The 22,074-nt window shown below is 36.9% G+C and overlaps 1 protein-coding gene across 1 annotated transcript in view; it reads right to left on the minus strand.

Moving 5' to 3' along the window:
- Nucleotides 1–22,074, minus strand: part of MTCL1 (microtubule crosslinking factor 1) — a 172,919-nt gene that overhangs the window by 136,742 nt on the left and 14,103 nt on the right. Inside the window, 2 exon segments of the mRNA XM_069099662.1 lie at nt 8,306–8,464; nt 12,547–12,771. Of these exon segments, the coding sequence (XP_068955763.1) occupies nt 8,306–8,464; nt 12,547–12,771 (384 nt within the window).

A 22,074-nucleotide genomic window follows, 5' to 3' on the forward strand; every position in this document is an offset into this window, starting at 1 on the left:
ACTGTAGAGAAGCCTTTACTAAAAGGATAAGCAAGTAGAAAGGCTGTCCATTTTTTAGACTATTCTTTATATGTGGCAGTGAGAGCCCTATAACTCATGCACAAAAGAAACAGAACGCTAGGATTCCTTTGACCATCTTTTGAATGAACGCATGCATGCATTCATTCATGCAATTAATGAATGGATGGATCTGGGAGGGATCTCTAGAAATTGGCTAAGTAGGTTCTCTGCCATCAGACATGCAAAGAATTACTATCTTCATTTTACAGATGAGGCATCTTTAAAGACCAAGTCCATAGTCCATTTGCATAACTAGTTTAGTGGTGAAGGGAAGAATGAACCCAAGTCTTGAGCAGAGTAGTAAATTGCTCATTTGTGAGCTCAAACTTTCTCGTTCAGAAAATCATTAAATTTTCATCTGAAGCTATCTGTGCTCTTTCCTTTCCAAAAACATGGGTCAAACAGAGATGCAAGAAAGATGGGGAAGGACGCTTCAGCCTCCAAGCAATACTATAACCTTGAAGGATTTGCTAAAAATTACCTAAAGGCACAGGAATAATAGATTTTCCTTTTGTCTGAGGCTAGGAGTTGAGGTCTTTTTACTTTCCATAGCCCATCACGATATAAAGGAAACCTGGACAGCTGAGCTGTGAAGGCAGCTGGGTCTGAGGTCTACTCAGTGCTAAGCCTCCCTCCCACTCCAAAGCTACCTAGAGTCAAGAAATAAAGATCAGGATGAGCCAGAAGAACCTCTGAGCTGGTGATTGCTAAAGCCTAAGATGTTTACTGATATTGTAGAGCTATTTGTCTTAGAAGGAAAGAAAATAAGAAAGCCAGGTGAAAGCAGTGGGGGCCTGACATTCCTGGAGGCCTTTTCAGTGTGTCCCTGCATTCTCTTATGTTATGGGTGTTCATAGGGAGGTCCTGGGTATTGGATTGTACTGGAAGTTACAGGAAGAGTTAGGGCAATGATTATGTCCAAAATTCAGCAATAGCAATAATCATCATGGAAATGTATACTAGAAAACTTGCAAAGTCCTTCACATACAGCCTCTAATTCATGTCTTACAATAACAAAACAACAGTACTACAGGTGTTTTATTATCCCCATTTTTACAGATGAGGAGCCTGAGGCTTGGAAGGCTTATTTAAATGATTTTCCAATGGTCACAGAGTTAGTGTCAGAAGCAGAATTTGAATCTAGATCTTCCTGACTCTAGCATTCCAGCCACTACGGCATGCATCTGTCTCTGCCTCTGCCTCCCTGTCTCCCACCACTACCTCCTGGTCTCTCTGCCTCTCTTTTAGTCCTTCCCTGTTCTTCTTCTTTTTTTTTTAAGCAATTGGGGTTAAGTAACTTGCTCAAGGTTACATGGTCAGTTATTTCTGGGTGTGGTGCTGAGTATCTGAGCCCAGATTCAATCCCAGGTCATCCCGACTCTGGAGCCGGTGCTCTTACTCACTGAGCCACCTGGCCGCCTCTAAGCAATTGGGGTTAAGTAACTTGCTCAAGGTTACATGGCCAGGTGTTTCTGGGTGGGTAATAAGTGTCTGAGCCCGGATTCGATCCCAGGTCATCCCAACACTGGAGCTGGTGCTCTTACTCACTGTGCTACCTGGCCGCCCCACCTTCCCTGTTCTTTTGAGGGTGGTGGTGGGGAAGGGAGAGTGCTGGTGTCAAAGTATGCAGGACCATGGCAGTTAGAGGTGGCAGATAGCTACACTATGGGTAATCAAAGCTTATAATGTACCAGATATTTTTCACCTTTTCAAAATATCACACACATATCATTGTTAAATATGAGTGTGTGTGTTTGTAGGGAATTACATAGTAAATAAAGGCATTTGGAATAGGGAAAAAACCTAGGATGCTTTTGTCATAGCATCCTCTTGTCCTTTTGTCTTTGTTATTCCTTTGGCCAAGAAACAATTCCCCAAAGTAACAAAAAAAAAAAAAAATGAAGCAGTTGGCGAGGTGTCCTTCCCTGATAAGTATTTTTCCATCCACCTGTGAGTAGTGCGCCTTTTAGATCTGACACCTTCTACTTCTAATGGAGAAGAGAAGACAAGTCCATGTCATGTTCTAGGAGATTGGAGGTGCCATCAATGTTCTCCCCCTCCCAGTCATTAAAAAAAGACCATCTTTTGGAATACTTAAGTATGGTCAACTGTGCTAACTACATAAGTCTTTGTGGTACAGTGGATAGAGTGTTGGATCTGAAGTCAAGAAGATGAGTTCAAAGCCTTCCTCAGATACTTACTAGCTGTGTAATGCTGGGCAAGTCACTTAACATCTGTCTGCCTCAGTTTCCTCAACTATAAAATGGGAATTGTAATAACACCTACCTTCCAGTGTTGTTCTAAGGATAAAATGAGATAGTTTTTGTAAAGCAATTTGCAACCTTTAATGCATTATATAAATGCTATCTATCATTGCCAGTGAGTTTGCATGATTAATATAAACCTGTAGTACAATAGGCTCTCTGAACCTAATAGTAGCTCTGGGGATAAATGACTTATTTCATTATCACTGAATACTTCTTTTCAGCCTAGCTTTTGAATGTCTGGGGAGGCAGTAGGCTGACAACATTCAATAGGAATGATAAAAGTGGATGAGAACATCAAGGGAGGAGGAAGGGGAAGATTGCCCTCATTTCTCCCCTGTGTAGCTGTCCTAAGCAATTGTGTTACTTTTGGAAGGTTCTTGGTATTAGCTATTGTTTTGAATATTTCTGTGTCAACAACTATGGAGATCACTTCTATTTCCCAATGACTGCTTATGATTTGATGTTATTAGATATATTGGCAAAGCACATATGAGTATATAGTTAAATCTATATCTATCTGCAATGTATATGTGCAAATACATACATATATATATGGAGAGAGAGAGAGAGAGAGAGAGAGAGGTAATTTCAGAGGGAAGGCATGGCGGGGGGGTACACCTGGGAAAGGCCTCTTGCTAAAGTGGGTCTAGGAGGCAGGGGTGAGGAAGGAGAACATTCCAATATGTGGGACCATCAGTAGAAAAACATAGAATCAGGAGCATGGACTGTTTTATGTGAAGAATAGGGAGTAAGCCAGATAGTAGAATACATGGAGGCTGAGAAAAATGTAAGAAGCCTAGAAATGAAGAAAGTCAATTAGATCTTAAAAGGCTAGAACATTGGAGTGAATAGAATAAATCAATAATTTGGTTGGACCAGATACAAAATCTCATACTTGGATCCAAAAAACAATTTTAAAGTATAAAATAGGGCAGGTATGGCTATATAGTTCTTGAACTGAAAAGCCCAAGGGGGCTCAATCTGAGATAAGTGTGAAATGACCACCAGAAAGCTAATTGATATTAGATGTTAGTTTACATTAAGAAAGGCATAGTTTCTAGGTGTGACAGGGTATTCTCTGCCTGCCCTGAAAAGACTACATGTGGAGTACTAAGTGCCACATTTTAGGAAAGACATCAGAGTCATAAATAGATTCTCGCAGTACCCCCTGCAGGAGACCTACAGGTGGTATCTAAAGAGGTATCTAAGGTATTAGATAGCTCCTGTGAGGTATTACAGTAAACTAGAGAGAAGAATAAATCAAGACAATTGTGCTGAAAAACTGGTAGCATTTTCTTTTTTTGTTTTTGGGGTTTTTTTTTTTTGGAGGGGGAAGGGCAGGGCACTTGGGGTTAAGTGACTTGCCCAAGGTCACATGGCTGGTAAGTGTTAAGTGTCTGAGGCCGCATTTGAACTCAGGTCCTCCTGACTCCAGGGCCAGTGTTCTATTCATTGTGCCACCTAGCCACTACTGAATGTAGCATTTTCAAAAGTGGTAACATTTGGGATAGAGAAGAAAACTTTACATCAAATATTAAAATTATTTGGGAGGAGAGAGAATGACTTGAAGTTCATAGCTGACAATAACAAAGATCCACCTCAGATGGCAGGAATTTCAAAAAAAGAGATGTTTGCTAGGTGACAGTGGTAAAAGACAGGGCCTGCAAGTGAGAATGGGAGCTAGTAGTATGGTCTTCCTCCTGGAACTGTGGGTCAGGGCATATGAAAGAAGGAGTAGGCAGACTCGGAAAGGGTGGGCACCAAGCCTATGTGGTATGTTCAGAGAGCAGGTTTCAATGAGCACAAGGAGAGAGAAGAAATGGGAAAGGAAGAGATCTAGGTTCTATTAGAGCTGCAGAACAACTCAATTCAACCCGATTGTTTTCCTGACGAACAAATGGAGACCCAGAGGGGTGAAGCAAACTGTGTTATATGAGCAAGTAGAAGAAACAGGATTTGGGCCGTGGACCTCTGATTCATAGCACCAACACGATATTCACAGTACCTACAGTGGTTATGAACATGCTGGTTTAAGTCTGAATTTTAAAATATAACAGACTCTCCAAGTGTAAGACAGAACCAAAGCATTTATTCAAACACCAGAAAGCTGAATCCCAACACCAGAAAGCCAAATCCATCATAGTAACAAAGAAATCTATACATAATAACAAGGCAGAGGACACCACCATCCCCAAGCCTTCCCCCTGCTAGGGCCTTCCCACAAATGAACACTCACAGCTCTCTGCCTGTTTCCTCTCTCTCCCTCAGTTCTAATTGCTCTGACCAACTTCCTCTGGGATCTGCCCTACCCTTCCTGCTCCACCCATTCAGCAAGTTCTTCCAACCACAGACTTCCTTTAACTCAAACTCATGTGACTTAGGCTTCCATGTGACTTAAGCAGGTCATATGGGCCTATTAATGCATGGGAAAGATCTTCCCATTTACATTACCATTACATTTTGGGCTAGGGACCTCTGACTCTAAACTCAGTCATCTTTCCACAGTGGAAATGGAAGGCAAAGGAGGAGGACTGGGGAAGACAAAGGATGAATTTATCATGGCTGTGAATCAGGTTAAAAAAGGGGGAGGGAGATAGCTAGTATGAGAGGCTTTATCATGGCAGAATGGAAAGTATCACATGTGGAATCAGAGGATCTTAATTCAAATTCTTTCTCTATAATATACTACCTATGTAAGTAACCCTAGGCAAGTCATTTAACATCTCAGTTACCCTTCCTATAAAAAGATATTTATGTTAGATGACCTCTAAGATCTTATCCACTTCTAAATCTCTGATCCAAATCCTCCTTGCCCACCCAACTGATCAAACCATATGAAGAGGCACAGGTCAACAGTCCAAGGAGCCCTTGGGATGGGAGGAGAGAAGAGTCTGCCCAAACCAGTGGTGAGGCAGGAGAGACATGAAGGCCCTAGCACTCTGGGGGTAGGAGCGGGGCAAGGGCTCAGCAAGGGAACCCAGGTGAAAGTAGGCGAGTTAGGCAAGCAATGTTGTCTCTCCATTCGATGGTGGACTCCTCAGGGACAAGAACTGTCTTTTGCTTTCCTTTCCAGCTCTTAGCTCAGTGTTTGACACAGAGCAGTTTCCTAATAAAGGCTCATTGACTGACTCACTGACTGCTCTTTAGCCCTTGAAAACTTACAGGCCTGAATTTGTACAATTTTCAGTCGACTATATTTGGAATGGCTATTCTTTTTTTCTGAGTAAAATTGGTATGCAGAACTCTGACCATCTATACAAAAAGTATAAAAGAGGGAACTAATATGATTTATATCAACCAAAGACTAAAATTCAAAAGATAATGCAATCCAGCCTCAAAATTCCTCCTCATATGGTGGCATCTTTTGGCAAACATAAACAAAAGGAGAAGGTGAAAAGTAAGGTTTAAGGGTAAAGCCAGAAATTCCAAGTCATAGGAAGGAAGGATGTCCATGGTCTCATGGTATCTGTGGCGGTGACAGGGGTAGTGAAATGAGCAACAGCCTAAAGAGTGAAAATGTTCACTTGACAATGCTTTAAAGGAGGCTTTAGGATCAAAGATGGATTCCAAAGAAAAGCAAACAGAACCTGCCAGTGTGGATGGCCATGGTGTTGGCCACCATTTTAAGCCTTTCTTAAAACAAATAAAATGTAAGCTCAGCGTTGGTTGTTTCATTTGGGATTTTGTAGCCCAGCACCTAACAACAACAACAACAACAATAATAATAGCTGATATTTACATAGCTCTTTAAGGTGTGCAAAGTGCTTTACATACATTATCTCATTTGCTTTTTACTATAACCCTCTGAGGTATGTGCTATTATCACACATTTACAAATGAAGAAAATAAGACTGAGAAAGATTAGATGATTTGTCCCCAATCATACAGCTAGTAAGCGGATGAAGCAGGACAAACTTCAAGGAAGGCAATCTATCAACTACTCCATACCTTGCATATCATGCTTAAGAAACACTTGTTAATTGAATTTAATTCACCAGTAGCTGCCAAGTTGATGCTCCTGGTGCATGGGAGTGAGGGACCAGACCTGGTTTATGGGTATAATCATCTTAAAACTAATAATGGGGGGAAGCTAGGTGGCACAGCAGAGAGAGCACCAGGCCTGGAGTCAGAAAGACCTGAGTTCAAATCCTGTCTCAGACACTGTAATGGAAATGCAAATTTAAAGATCTTCCCTGCCCTTAGGCCCTTTGATTGACTTAAGAGACTCTGAGAACCTTCCTTGATTTAAAAATATGCTCTGCCTCCTAATAGGCTGAATGTGGTCACATGGAGCCTGTGGCAGGAGGCTTGGTTTTCAGGAATGCCCCACACCTTGATGCTGTGTGATTGGGCAGTGGGTCAAGAGGGTGGTTACATTCTCTGACCCAGGAGAAGGCTATATAATCCCTTATGTGAGGCTTTGCTTTGGGGCTCACTTTGAGAAGTGTTCTGTGATTTGATCAGATGAAACTCTGGGAAGCCATTGTTGAGAGCCCCCTGGCTTTGAAAAACCCAGATGTTGATTTGGTATGGATGTAATGGTTGGACAGTTTGGAAACCTGTCTACTTGATCTGTTTCTCTGTCTTGATAATTCTGTCCGTTTACTCTGAAGTTCGGGGTGATGACCTTTTCCCCCTGAACTAGGGAAATGATATATGTTTGACTGATTAAAGTAAGCTTGTTAACCCATTTTGAGTTGCTTTCCTTTAGCAAAGCCGATCTAAGAACTTGTGTTGGCAGCCACCCTGGGGACGCTGCGGTACTTGCTTCTACAGATACTTACTAGCTGTGTGACCCTGGACAATCATTTAACCTTGTTTGCCTCGGTTTCCTCATCTATAAAATGAGCTGTAGACAGAAATGGCAAACCACTCCAGTATCTTTGCCAAGAAAATCCCAAATGAACAACAACAATAACAACAACCAAAAACAATAATAATCCCCCCCCAAAAAAATCCTGATTCTCCAAACTGATCATGAACGCCCAAGGGAAAATAAGACTTCAACTGCAACTGACTTTATACACAAGTCTTTTGGAACACCCATCTTCTGCAAGATGAAAAATATCCCAATTTATATTATAATCAATCAACAAGCATTTATTAAGTGTTTGCCACATGCCAGGCATAAAAAGAAACCAAAAACAATCCCTACCTCCAAAAAGTTCACGTTCTAGTGAAAATACAGAGAGTGAATAGCGCATCCACTAGACCCTCAAAAATAGATCACTGTCCTGTTTCCCAAGGTCTCTGATAGTTAACTGAAATGGAAGGTTCCACATTACAATCATCGATCTCTATGTATGCATGGTACAGTGGATAGAGTATTAGATTTAGAGTCAAAAGGACCTGGATTCAAATCCTTCCTCAGAAATATTAGCTGTGTGATCCTATAATGGTCATTTAACTTCTCTGTGCCTCAGTATCCTCATCTTCAAAATGAGGAAATTGGACTCAATGGTTTTCTAAGATCCCTTCCCATTCTAGATATTGTGAGAGTTAGCCGTGGAGTCCAGACCTGGGTTGAAGTTTCCCCAAAGCAACACACAAGCTATATGGCCCTGGGAAAGTCACTTTATCTCTCCGTGCCCCCTAGGTGATTCTCCCAAAGATGGGGAACCTGCAGTCTTGAGGCCACATGTGACCCTCTAGGCTTTTGACTGAATCCAAACTTCACATAAGGTTCCCCACCTCTGTAAGAGACTATTCAACTGTAGAGATGGTCCTTATCTGCCTTAGAAGTGAATGCTCACTTCCAGGAGTTCTTACACAAATGAAATCACTGGTCATATAAAACACAAAAACAATTGTTCCCATGTTCTATTAATGATATGCCTCACTGGACATGCAATCGTAGCGCAAAAGCCAATTATAAAAAACATTTTCAAATGTCTAAGGTGAATCAGATATTGGTAATCAAATCAATGAACCATCTCTTATCAGAAGCAAGTCTCTTCCGAAGTTCATCAGTTCCTTACCTCTTTCAACTTGTCCAGCTCATTTTGCAGGGCCTGTTTTGAGATTTCTACTTCAATTATCTTCTGTCGTAGAGTTTCATTTTCATCTTCAGCTTTAGCACGTTTTTCCTCCACAGTTTCAAGTTCATGGTGCAGTCTGACGGATACATCTTTGGCGACCTGTATTGAACCATGTGCATGATGATCATGAGTTTATGCTGCTTGGAGATGAGTAAAGGCTGTCACTTAAATATGTGACCCACCCAAAAAGCTTCTAAGAGAATGAGTAAGAATTTATTTTTACCATTGATTCAAAGCCTGAAGTTCATGAACTTGTGTATATTTCAATATAGTGGTTTCCCTTATAATCCTCTTTGTTCTACTTTATGCATTTAAAACCATTATTCTGAGAATGGGTCCAAAGGCTTAACCAACTGTCAAAAAGGTTCACAGAACAAAAGTGATTAAGTATCCCCATTTTATATCAAACAGAAGAGACACTGGAAACATCTACATCTGATAGACCTATTATGAAAACCTTGAACTGTTACACTTATGTACTAGTTTAGAGGTGATGCAGTGAACAGAGTGCTGGGGCCTGAAGTCAGGAAGACATCTTCCTGAGTTTAGACACTTATTAACTGTGTGACTCTGGGTAAGTCACTTGACCCTGTTTGCTTCAGTTCCTCATCTGTAAAATGAGCTGGAGAAGGAAATGGCAAACCCCTCTAGTGTCTTTGCCAAGAAGACCCCAAATGGGGTCATGAAGAGTCAGACACAACCGAAACTACTAAACAGCAACAACAACTAGTCTAGAAAATGTACTACCAGATTACTGGTACTCAAAGTTGGGAGGGAGTCTTCTCTAACAACTGGGTGAATTCTCTCTACAATATTCTGAGCAATCATTCTGCAATTAAGCTATAAATCTAGTCAGGATATAAAGTTGTTCTGAATCAGGAGTTTTTAACTTCTTTTGTGTCATAGACCGTGTGCCAGCCTTCTTTTGGCAGTCTGGTGAAACTTATGGATCCCTTTTTATTATGATGTTTTCAAATTCACAAACTTACAAAGGAAACCAATTACAATGAAGTAAAGTTTTCAACATATTAAAAAAAAAGTTCATGGGCCTCCGGTTAAGAACCCTTGCTCCAAATTTAAAGATATTTTTTCTGTAACTCAGTTTTATAGTAGATCACACACACTTACCTGTCTTAACGTTTTTAGGAGAAAAGGGTATTATTTTAAGAATAAGTTAATTTTCAATTAAAATTAGTTAATTAATTTTAGATTCCTCCTCTGCAAGAGAACAGATACTGAAATATACCTCCCTTCTCTGTGTAGAAAACTGGGATCTATAATGAAATATTGTATACTCTGTCAGCTTTGGGCAGGGGATATCAAGTGAAGGAATGTCAATCCTATCTCTTTCAATAATTCTTTCCTCATTCCTTCAGTTACTACTTGTCCTAACCTCAAATCAATATGTATGTATGTATGTGTGTATATATACATATGGATATATATATGTGTGTGTCTTGTATCTTACACTATATATTTTTTTTCTATCATCTACCATTTGCCTATCAATCTATCTATATTTTTTTACCTTATTTAAATGTCAACACGTTCTCCTGCCCCCTCTACTCATACAAGGTAAAGTCCTTGCAGATAATAATTATATTATTTTTTATTTTTGTATATTTGTTTTTGTATATGTATGTATATATGTATTTTTATATTTGTATGTATTTTTGTTTACGTGCATTTATGTTTTGTATGTATATATTTATATTTGTATCTCCAGTGTCTAGGACATAAGTGATCTATTGATTGTAGATATTTATGATTATATGTTTATAGAAAGTTTTTGTTATAAGGGAGGGGCCATTTTAGAGGAAAGGTGGATATTTAGAAATAGCTATAGCAGGTATCAAAAGGTATCAAAAAAAAAACTAAACTAATAATTTAGGCCTTATAGGAAATCCCAAACCCTCTTGGGAGAAACATGTTTGTATGTATATACATGTATACATTCATATACAGAATATACACACATAATTCATTAGGAATTCAAACTGAAAATATAGCTAAAAGTTTCCAATATATGTATAAGGTGATAAGAAACTTTAAATTAAAAATCAGTTGACCATTTTTACCATCCAGCAGAGAATGAGGAAGAATCTGTTTTTCTATCATAGATAGCAGAAATATCACTACAGAAATACCAATCTCCATCACATTATATTTAATGGTACTTTGATTGCTAGCATTTTATCACTTTTAATCGAATTGAGAACTTTTTCTGTTCTCATAATGAAAGGCTAAAATGACATTTCTCAGAAGTGCTCAGCGTTAAGGAGAGGCAGAGTGATATATAATTAATCTTTAGATAAATGACTTGCTATATGGGTCACTAGAGAGAGTCTCTAAAGTTCAGTCGGAGAGAGCAAAAAAGGAGAAATTCGAGAACTCCATCCTTCCATTCCCCTTGTCTGCTCTTGACCCCCCAGAAAGACATGGGCAAATTAATAATGCTTCGATTTCCTATTCTGTGACATGGTGACCTTAAGACTCCCTCCCACGCTATGGAAAGGTCAGATTGTAGCACCATCTGGAAAGAAAAAATGACCTAAAAATGCTAAATTGCTGTAGGCATCTTTAGTGAGTGACCAGAGAAACTGAACTCCTTTTTAACATACGCCAAAATTATTCGATGTGTGTTCCACAGATGTTCATTCATTCCACAGCTGTTATGTTAAAGGCATTGTCTGGGGTCATGGTGGATTCAAGTAAGAATAAGACAATGTATATATCCTCATGGAGCTTATGGCAAAATGAAATATGTATAATTAACAAAATATTTGAATTAAATTGAATTACAAAGGTAGTTCAAGGGAGGAGGAAATCATTTTTTGCTTAGGGCTTTGGGAGAGGGGCAGGGGCAGAGAATGAGATCAAAGATGGCTTCATGGAAAAAGTAGTGGTTGAACTGGACATTGAAAGATGGGTAGGAATTACAGAGGCAGAGCTAGGGAGAGAAGGATATCTTAGGTGCAGAGGGCAGTGTGAACAAAAAGCATGGAGGTTATGTTTGAGGACCAATGAAGAGTCTGATGGGAATATAGGGTGTGTGATGGAGACTGTCAGCAGAAAAGACTGGGTAGGAAGTTCTTGAGATGCTTTTATCCTATTTGGGGAGCAATTGAGATTTATTTACTCTAATAATTCTTTTTTTCTAAATTTATTTTTAATTTGTGGAATAAAACAAGCATTTCCATAACATAGTATAATAAAAAAAAGATGATTGTACATGATACTGCAAATCTACTGTTTGTTATTCTTTTAAAATATAAAACAGTTATCATGTAAATTTCTTTTCTTTTTTTTCTTCCCTCCCACCATAGAGATGGTCACCATTAAACACAAATGATAGATAGATGATAGATAGATAGATAGATAGATAGATATGTGTGTATGTAAAATTATTCTATACATCTAGTTATCAGTTCTTTCTCTGTGTGAAGATAGCATCTTTCTTCATATGTCCTTTATAGTTAATTTGGGTATTTATAATTATATTTACTCTAATGGTTCTTAACCTTTTTGTATTATGAATCCCTTTGGCAGGCTGGTAAAACTTGTAGAATTCTTTTCAGTATTATATGATTAAATGGATAAAATAAAATATGTAAGATTATAAAGAAACTAATTATATTGAAATATAGTTATCACAATATTAATTTTTTTAAGTTGACCAGACCACAGGTTAAGGATTCCTGATCAAGATGTTTCATTAATTTTACATTGTACATATGTCTTGATCAATGGTACTGTAGTTATTCTTAAGCTTTGTTAAGGCAGAGCCTGGCATACCCAACAATACATTGGGATAAATCTCTGAAAAAAGCAGGCTACAATTAACAATACATGAAAAGTGCTTTGTAAACCACAAAATATTTTCTAAAGTTATCTATCATCATCAACATCACCATCCTTATACTTTAAAATCTTAAAAGCAACATACTTCCAACTTAGTGTCCAAATACAATCTTTCCAAAAACAAAGAACTGCCACATAAACCACAAATTTGAGAATTACTTAGGTTTTTTTTAAATTCCCAGAACCAGGATTCTATCCACAGAAACAAAACCAAACCAAATAATAAAAAAAAAAAACAACAAACAAACCCCAATAACAATTATAACAAAAAAACCCATGTTTTGTCAGGAAAGCATGCATGAGTTCCATTGATCAAGTACCTTTAAATCTTGCTCCAGACTTCTGATGAGTTCTCCATCCACCTGACCAGTCTGAGCAACCTTCAGGCTTTTCTGTTCAGCTTTCCTGAGACGGTACTGCAGGATACGGCAGTTTTTATTAGCACGGTCCAGTTCTCGTCTGAGTTCCTGCAACTGATAAACATCTTCTTCTAAATAGCTGTCCCGCATCTCTTCCATTTCTGCACGGAGTTCATCCAGTTCATCCTGTACAAATTCAAACCAAAAAGATTTACAATCCTGTTTCATACAAAACAAAATGTAACAAACAAACAAGAAAAAACACCCAGGGCAACAAAAACAAAATCCAGAACACTTGGGAATTAACTTTGAATGTACAAAGTTATTCTTATCAATGCCTTATTGGCCTCTTCTACGATAAGAGGGAGGTTGGGATTTGCCATCCAAAGTGATGTCTTTTAAAGCCTTGGTCTAGCCTTATAACACAAGACATTAAAAAGTAGATAATTATTACAGGTGCTGGCTTCTGGGATGGACTCCACAGCAGCTCTTTTACTTCTGTAAGCACAATTGAAATGAAGGTTCTTTGGTCTTCAACCTTAATTTAATTGTTTGCTATTGTTAGAATCACAACGAACATTTAAATGTATATAAATTTCTGCTTTACAACATACATCTCGGTTTTCAGATGAGAAACCAACAATTCCATTTTGATTATTAAGAGCATTTTTTTTTTTGGTAATCTATTATTTCTCCCACATAGAATGTAAGCTCCTGGAGGTTTTACTGACTTCCTATATTTCATTTCTCATCCATACCTCTTGACTCTTTAACATACATGGATGATCCATAAACATAAAAAAGACTTAGTCATTTGGTATGGTGGCTGGTATAGGAGATAAAGGGCTATTGGAAAAGAAGATGTGGTTCTTTTTTCTCCCCCACATTAGCCATGATGTGTGTGGGCGGGGGGGAGGGGAGGAGGGCAGGAGGAGGGAAGCAAGAAAAATAAAGTGAAAGAAAATGTGTTTCAATGTATACTCAGACTTCAGTAGTTCTCTCTCTGGAGTTGGACAGCATTTTTCATTATGAATCTTTTTTGAACAGTTGTGGATTATTGTGTTGATCAGAGAAGCTGTCTTTCACAGCTGAACATCATTACAATATTGCTGTTACTATGTACAATGTTGTCCTGGTTCTACTCACTTTACTTTGTATCAGTTAATATAAATCTTCCCAGGATTTTCTGAAACCATCCTTCCTTCTCGTCATTTCTTATAGCACAATAGCATTCCATCACAATCACATGCACAACTTGTACAGTCATTCTCCAGGTGAAGGGCGTTTCTCAGTTTCCAATTCTTTGCCATAACAAAAAGAGTTGCTTTCAAGATTTTTGTGTATATAGTTCCTTTTCTCTTTTCTTTGGTCTCTTGGGATACAAAGCTGGTAGTGGTATCACTAGGTTAAAGGATAGGCACAGTTTTATGGGCGTAGTTCCCAATTTTTCTCCAGAACAGTGTAATGGGAATGCAAATTTGGAAGATCTTCCCTGCCCCTAGGCTAAAGTGCACCAGAAGCCTGGGGAGGGAGGCTTGTTTTTCAGTAGATACTTTTTGATTGGCCAGTGGGTCAATAAGGTTGTTACATTCTCTGAGCCAGGAGAAGGCTATATAAGCCCTGATGTGTAGCTTTGTTTTGGGGACTCACTTTGAGAAATGTTCTGTGATTTGATCTGAGTTCTGGGAAGCCGTTGTTGAGAGTCCCCCGGCTTTGAAAAACCCAGAATGTGGAAACCCAGATGTTGACTGGGTATGGATGTAATGGTTGGACAGTTTGGAAAGCTGTCTACTTGATCTGTTAATGTCTTGATAATTCTGTCTGTATATTTTGAAGTTTGGGGTGCTGACCTTTTTGCCCTGAACAAGGTAAACGATATATGTCTGACTGATTAAAGTAAGCTTGTTAACCCATTTTGAGTTGCTTTCCTTTAACAAAGCAGATCCAAGAACCTGTATGGGCAGCAAACCCTGAGGACGCTCTTGGGGTGCTTGCTGCTACAAACAGTTAAATTAGTTCATAGCTCTACCAATAGTGCATTAGTATACATATTTTTCCACCTCCCCTCCAGCATTTGTCGTTTCCTTTTCTGTTATCTTAAACAACCTGATGGATGTGCAATGGTAATTCAGAGTTATTTTAATTTGCACTTCTCTAATTTTTAGTAACTTAGAACATCTTTTCATATGGCTACTAAAAGCTTTTACTTCTGAAAAGTGCATGCTTATGTACTTAAACCATTTGTCAATTGGAGAATGACTTTTATTTTTATAAATTTGCTTCAGTTCCCTAGATAGTTGAGAAATGAGAACTTCTTCAGAGAAAATTGCTGTAACCTGCCGCCCCACCCACCCAAGTTTCCTGATTCCCTTCTAATTTTGGCTGAATTGATCTTGTTTTTGTAAAACCTTTTTAATTTAATGTAATCGAAATTATTCATTTTACTTCCTATGATCTTTTCTGTCTCTTGAGTGGGCCATGAATTCTTCCCCTTATATACTATATAGATCCATAGATCTAACAGGTAATTTTCCCCCCTGCTTTTCTAATTTGCTTATGATTTCACCCTTTATGACTAAATCATGTACCATTTTTGACCTCATCTTGGTGTATGTGTGTATACTTGGGTGTGTGTGCGTGTGTGTGTGTGTGCGTGTGTGTGTGTGTGTACTGGTAAGTCACCTTCTTTCACTTTTTTTTAATCGACACTCTGGATATTCTTGACCTTTTGTTCCACCAGATGAATTTTGTTCTTATTTTATCTAGTATCATAAAATAATTCTTTGGTCGCTTGATTAGTACAGCATTGAATAAGTAAACTAATTTAGGTACTATTGGCATTTTTATTATACTGCCTTGACCAACCATGAAGAATTACTATTTCTCATGTTGTTTAGATCTTCTTTATTTGTGTGAAAAGCATCTTGTAATTGTGTATACCTAATTCCTGTGTGTACCTTGGCAGGTAGACTCCCACACAGTTTATACTGTATACAGTCATTCTAAATGAGATTTCTCGATCTCTTTCTACTAGATTTTGGTATACGTGTGTGTGTGTACTTATATAGTGTAATGTGTGTAGCTTATATAGTATAATTATATATAACAGTATAGTGTATACTATAGTATATAACGATATATAATACAGGATAGTATACAATTACATATAATAGTATAGGATATATCATAGTATAGTATATAACTATATATAACAGTGTAGTATATACTATATATACACAAATAACATAGTATAACATAGATATTTTGTGTATTGGTGTATATATAACTTACATAGTTACATATAAACAAATATGTATATATATGTGTTTATATATTTGTGTATATATGATTTACACATATGCTAATGATTTATGCAGGTTTATTTTATATCCTGCAAATTTGCTAAAGCAGTTGATTGTTTCAACTACTTTCAACTACTCTTGGTTTTTCTACTTATATCATCATATCAACTGCAAAGAGTGATAGCTTCACTCCCTCACTGCCTATTATTATTCCTTTAATTTCTTTTTCATGTCATTGCTATAGCTAACATTTCTAGTGTAATACTGAATAATAATGGACGTCCTTCCTTCATCCTGACCTTGTTAGGAAGGTTTCTAGCTTATCCCCATTACAGAGAATGCTTGTTAGATAGATACTATTTATCACTTTAAGAAAAGTTCCTTTTATTCCTATGCTTTCTAGTTTTTTTAAAATAGAAATGGGTGTTTTATTTTATTAAGAATTTTTTTCTATATCTATTATCACATGGTTTTTGTTCTATTTAAAAATGTATATAGTCAATTATGCTTATAGTTTTCTTAATATTGAACTACTCCCACATTCCTGGTATAAATCCCATCTGGTCATTAGTGTATGAACTTTGTGATATATTTCTGTAATCACCTTGCTAGTATTTTATTTACCATCATTACATCAATATTAATAGGTAAATTGGTCTATAGTTTTCTTTCTCTATTTTTCCTCTTTCTAGGATAGGTGTCAAAACAATATTTGTGTCATAGAAGACATTCAGCAGGACTCTTTACTTTAAAAAAATGTATTGGAATTAATTGTTTTTTAAGCGTTTGGTAGAATTGACCTGTAAATCTATCTGGTCCTGAGGATTTTTTCCTAGGGAGTTTATTTATGACTTGCTCAATTTCTTTTTCTCAGATAAAGTTATTTAAGTATTCTATTTTCTTTTTCATAAAATCTAGGCAACTTATATCTTTTAAATATTTATCCATTTAATTTGTCATTTTATTGACAATAGTTGGGCAAACTAGTTCTTAATAAGTGTTTTAATGTCACTTCCATTCATGGGCATTTGCCCTTTCCATATTCGATACGGAATTTGGTTTTCTTCTTTATTTTTTAAAATCAAGTTAGCCAATGTTTTATTGTGTTTTTTTCCACATAATCAGCTCTTATTTTTACTTATTAGTTCAATGCTTGTTTGTTTGTTTTTTAATTTTCAACTTTATTCATCTCTACTCTGAGGATCAGGATTTCTATTTTGGTGCTTAGTTGGAAATTTTTAATTTGTTCCTTTTCTAGTTTTTTAGTTGTATGCCCAAATACGTGACTTATTCTTTCTCTCTTTTACTGATATAAGTATTTAAAGATAAAAAATTTTCCCTAATTACTGCTTTGGCTGCATCCCACAAATTTTGTTATGTTGTCTCATTGTTATTCTCTTTAATGAAATTAATTGTTTCTTTGATTTGTTCTTTTACTCACTCATTCTTTAGAATTAGTTTATTTAGTTTCCAATTAATTTTAAATCTATGCTTCCATGGCCCTTTATTGAAGGTAACTTCATTGCATTATTCTTTGAAAGGGGTGCATGAAATATTTCTGCTTTTAGCATTCATCTGTGAGTGTTTATGGTCTAATAGATGGTTGATTTTTGTGAAGGTACCATAAACAGCTGAGAAACAGGTATACTTCCTCCTATTCCCATTCAATATTCTCTAAATGTCTACCATATTTAACTTTTCTAAAATTCTATTCATCTCCTTAACTTCTTTATTTTATGATTAGATTTATTTAGATCTGAGCGGCATCCTCCCACTACTATAGTTTACTCTTATTTCCTCCTGTGACTCATTAAACTTTTCCTTCAAAAATTTGGATGTTATGCCATTTGGTGTAGATATGTTTAGTGTTAATATTACTTCATTGCTTGTAGTGCCTTTTAGTAAAACGTAGTTTCCCTGAATATCTCTTTAAACTAGGTCTATTTTTGCTTTTGTTTTGCCTGAGATCATAATTGCTATCCCCTGCCTTTTTTACTTCAGCTGAAACATAATAGATTCTTCTCCACTTCCTGATTTTAACTTTATGTCTTTCTATTTCAGGTATGTCTCTTGTAAACAGTATGTTGTTGGATTCTGGTTTCTAATCTATGTTCTACCTGCTTCCATTTTATGGGTGCTTTCATCCATTTATATTCACATTATGATTGCCAGATCCTCTTCTATTTATCCTTCTCTTTTCTTACCTTGTCCCCTCTTCAAAAATCTGTTTAGCTTTTGATCACTACCTTCCCTAAACTATCCCTCCTCTTGCCACCTTCTTTCTCTTAGCTCTTCCCTTCCTAATTCCTGACAGGAAAGATTCATTTTTATACCCAACTTTGTGTGTGTGTATGATGTATATTCCATCTTTGAACCAGTTCAGATGAGAGTGAGGTATAAACATTGCCCACTTACCCCCATTTTCTCTTCCATTATAAAAACTCTTTCCTGTTTGCACCTATTTTATGTGAGATAATTTTCCCCAATTTTCTTCTCCCTTTCCCCATTCTTCCAGTGAACCTTTCTCATCTTTCCATTTTTTTGAGATGATCCCAACACAATAGCCTCATACCCAAACCCCAGGTCTATATAAACTCCATCTAACTACCTTAATAATGATAAAGTTAGGAATAACATGTATCATCTTTTTGTTTTGTTATTGTGTCATTTCAGTCATGTCTGACTCTTCATGACCCCATTTAGGGTTTTCTTGGCAAAAATACTAGAGTGGTTTGCTATTTCCTTCTCCATCTCATTTTGCAGATGAGGAAACTGAGGCAAACAGGGTTAAGTGACTTGCCAAGGTCACAGAACTAGTAAGTGTCTGAGACTGGATTTGAACTCATGAAGATGAGTCTTTCTGATTCCAAGCTCAGTGCTCTATCAACTAGCTGTGCCTCCACCTCCCACATCTTCCCATATAGGAATATAAATAGTTTAACCTTATTAAGTCTTTGATGACTTCTCATTCATGTTCTAACTTTTTATTAAAGTGTCTTGAGTCTTCTGTCTGAATGTTGAATTTTCTTGTCAGCTCTGGTATTTTCATTAGGAATGCTTGAGAGTCCTCCATTTCATTAAATAACCATTTTCCCTCTGTAGGATTTTACTCAGTTTTGGGTAGGTTATTCTTGGTTGTGATCCTAACTCCTTTACTTTCTGGAATATAACATTCCAAGCCATCTTCTCCTTTGTAGTGGTAGCTGCTAAATCTTATGTTATCCTGACTGTAGCTCCACAGTATTTGAATTTGGCTACAATATTCCTAGGATTTTTCATTTTAGGGATTTTTTTCATTAGTTAATTAGCAAATTCTTGAAATTTCTACCTTACCTTCTGGTTCTATTATATCTGGAAAGTTTTCCTTTATAATTTCTTGAAATAGAATGTGTCAGGTCTTTTTTTTTTTTTTTTGGTCATGGCTTTCAGGTACTTTAAAGATGCTTAAATGATCTCTCCTTGATCTGTTTTCCAGGTCAATTGTTTTTCTGTGAGATAGATAACATTTTCTTTTATATATTTAGTCTTTTGACTTTGTTTTATTGTTTCTTGATGTCTCATGAAGTTATTAGCTTTCACTTGACCAATTTTAATTTTTAAGGAGTTTTCTTTAGTAAGGTTTTGAACCTCTTTTTTATTTAACCAAAATATTCTCTTTTGATATAGTTTTCTTGTGTTGCCCTCATTTCTTTCCCCAATTTTTCCTCTATCGGTTGTATTTGATTTTGTTTTGCTCTTTTTTACCTCTTCTTTTAGTTCTTCTAGGAATTATTTTTGCGCTTATTTCTATTCTGCATTTTTCTTTAAGGTTTTAATTGCAGATGTTTTCAAGTCATTGTCTTCTTGAGCTTTTCTGTCACCAAAGATGATTTTTATTATCAGGTTCTCTTTTTGCTGTTGCTATTTGATCTTTTTTCCAGACTATTTCTTGACTTTGAACTTAATGTTAGAATTGAACTCTGCTAACTTCTGAGGGGGAAGGCTAGTCTAAACAGCTGTGGCTAGATCTGTTGGTATATAAGTTTCAGTGCTTCTACCATGTTTCCCCGATAATAAGACACTGTCTTATTAATTTTTTTGGACAGAAAAATACCAGAGGGCTTATTTTAATGAACATTGACAGCAATTTTAATAAACAGGTAAATGTGAACAAAAAAATGTACCTTTATTCAATAAGCAAATCACTGGGGAAGGACAGGATGACGCGCTCACTGCTGCAGCTCTGATTGGATGCAGCTCGGAGCGCGGCGTGAGTTTCACGGGGGGGGGGCTCAATAGGGCTTATTTTCGGGGGAGGGCTTATTTTAGAGGAATCTTACACAGTAAGGGGAGGGCTTATTTTCAGGATAGGTCTCATTATCGGGGAAACACGGTAAGCTGGTGTGATCCACAGAGAGTTTTGGTTACTATCCTCCTGTTCTGTGCTCTGGTCCTTAACCAAGTAGGACCTTGGCTCATTGTGACTGCAAACTATAACCATTCCTATCTACCCTTGAAACTGTGACTCAGAACTATGTAATAGATAAAGGACCTGCCAAATGGTAACTGGTCCTATGCCAGGTGCTAGCATATCATATCTTTCTAACAAAGTGTTTAGTCCCCTTACTGTACATAGGTATTTAACACTTCTGGGATCACTATTGCTTTTGCTGTCATTGCCATCAAGTCACACAGCCAGTGCTGCTTCTGCCATGATGAGGTCCTGGCCAATCCTTGCTCCTGTGTCTGCATATGTTTCTTTTTGTCCTCTTAAGCTGTCCTGGGCTGGAAAAATGGTCATTATTATTTTTTTTTGGGGGGGGGGGAGGAGGATGGTATCCAGATCAGAATTTGGTTTGAGGAGTTTTTTTTAAGTTCTTTAGTTTGATTAGGAGAGTTCATAAGAAATGCTCATTTCACTCCACCATCTTGGCTCCATCCCTAAAGATGTGATTTCAAGTTCCATCTATAAAACATACAGGTAGTATGTTTATAGGCATGTCACTTAAACTTTCAGTATCCCAGCCTAAGACTGTATATATGAGAACTATAATTCTCTATCTGTGTAGGGAGTTCCAAAAGTGAAGCTCCCTTAATGTATGAAATTTCAGGTCCCAATCAAAAATAAGAAATCAGGACATAAATACTTCATTGTTTCTTTATCATCTTTTGTTGTCCTAATTCTAAACTACTGTTCTCAACTCCATGAAAAATAGTTCCAAAACTCCAAATATAAATTCTACTAAAGTATTAGAAAAAATGTTAGCTGGTATATCAAATTCACTGTGTGGACTAAGAAAAACTTGGAAGGAAGAAGATTAAGGAAACAGTAACCTGTTCTTTGCACAGTAGGATTACTAGTGATTAAGAAGCCTCCAAAACACAAGAAACTGTCATTTCCACTCATTTAATCCAATGTATCATTGATGGCTCTTGAGAAAAATATTCTTACACAAATTATAGCTACATTAAAAACTATAAACTTTTACATAGCTGCTCTGCTGTACTAAGATTCTTGCTATTTATTGTTAATCCTGTATTCAATCAAAAACCCAGAGATCTATAGACAGTAAGAAGAATTTTTTCCCCTAACCTAAAGTGTCCCTTCCTTCCTTCCTTCCAGTGAGCTATTTTACATTTTCTTCTATTTCTTTAGTCTTTCGACTGTTTTATTATTTCTTGAAGTCTCATGGATATCATAGTTTCCACTTGACCAATTAGTTTTTAAGGAGTTATTTTCTTCAGTGAGGTTTTGTACCCCAATGGCACTACCTTATTCTACTAAGGCATTTTAAAAATTTGCTTAGGGTTTAGTCCAAAAGATAAACTGATGGTTCTCGTGGAAAACAAAACAAAACCAAAAGCTACAGAATGACTTGTTACTTGTTAGAAGTAGAGGTGTATGGGATGCAGATAGTTCTCCATTTGACCTATGTTTAAGATTGTCATTATTTTCTTTATAGAAAACATCTCCAAAGTGATAGCTTTCTTCCTCTACATTGCCCAAATTACTGCATCACACAGAATGACCAACCTAGTTGACTCTTATTTGGAATGGGATCTACTGTAAAAAACAAACCAGTCAATAGAGGGATGTTGTTTGAAATTTTTACCACTTCCTAAACAACTAAATGAACAAAATTGTTCATTCTGGGTTTCCAAGAGTCTTTATAGAGTTTACATAATAATGAAAGATGACTTCCTTGAA

This window comes from Petaurus breviceps, unplaced genomic scaffold (genome assembly GCF_028583685.1).
Source record: "Petaurus breviceps papuanus isolate PSGF00001 unplaced genomic scaffold, PetGlider_PUasm1.0 38, whole genome shotgun sequence".
Lineage (NCBI taxonomy): Eukaryota > Metazoa > Chordata > Mammalia > Diprotodontia > Petauridae > Petaurus > Petaurus breviceps.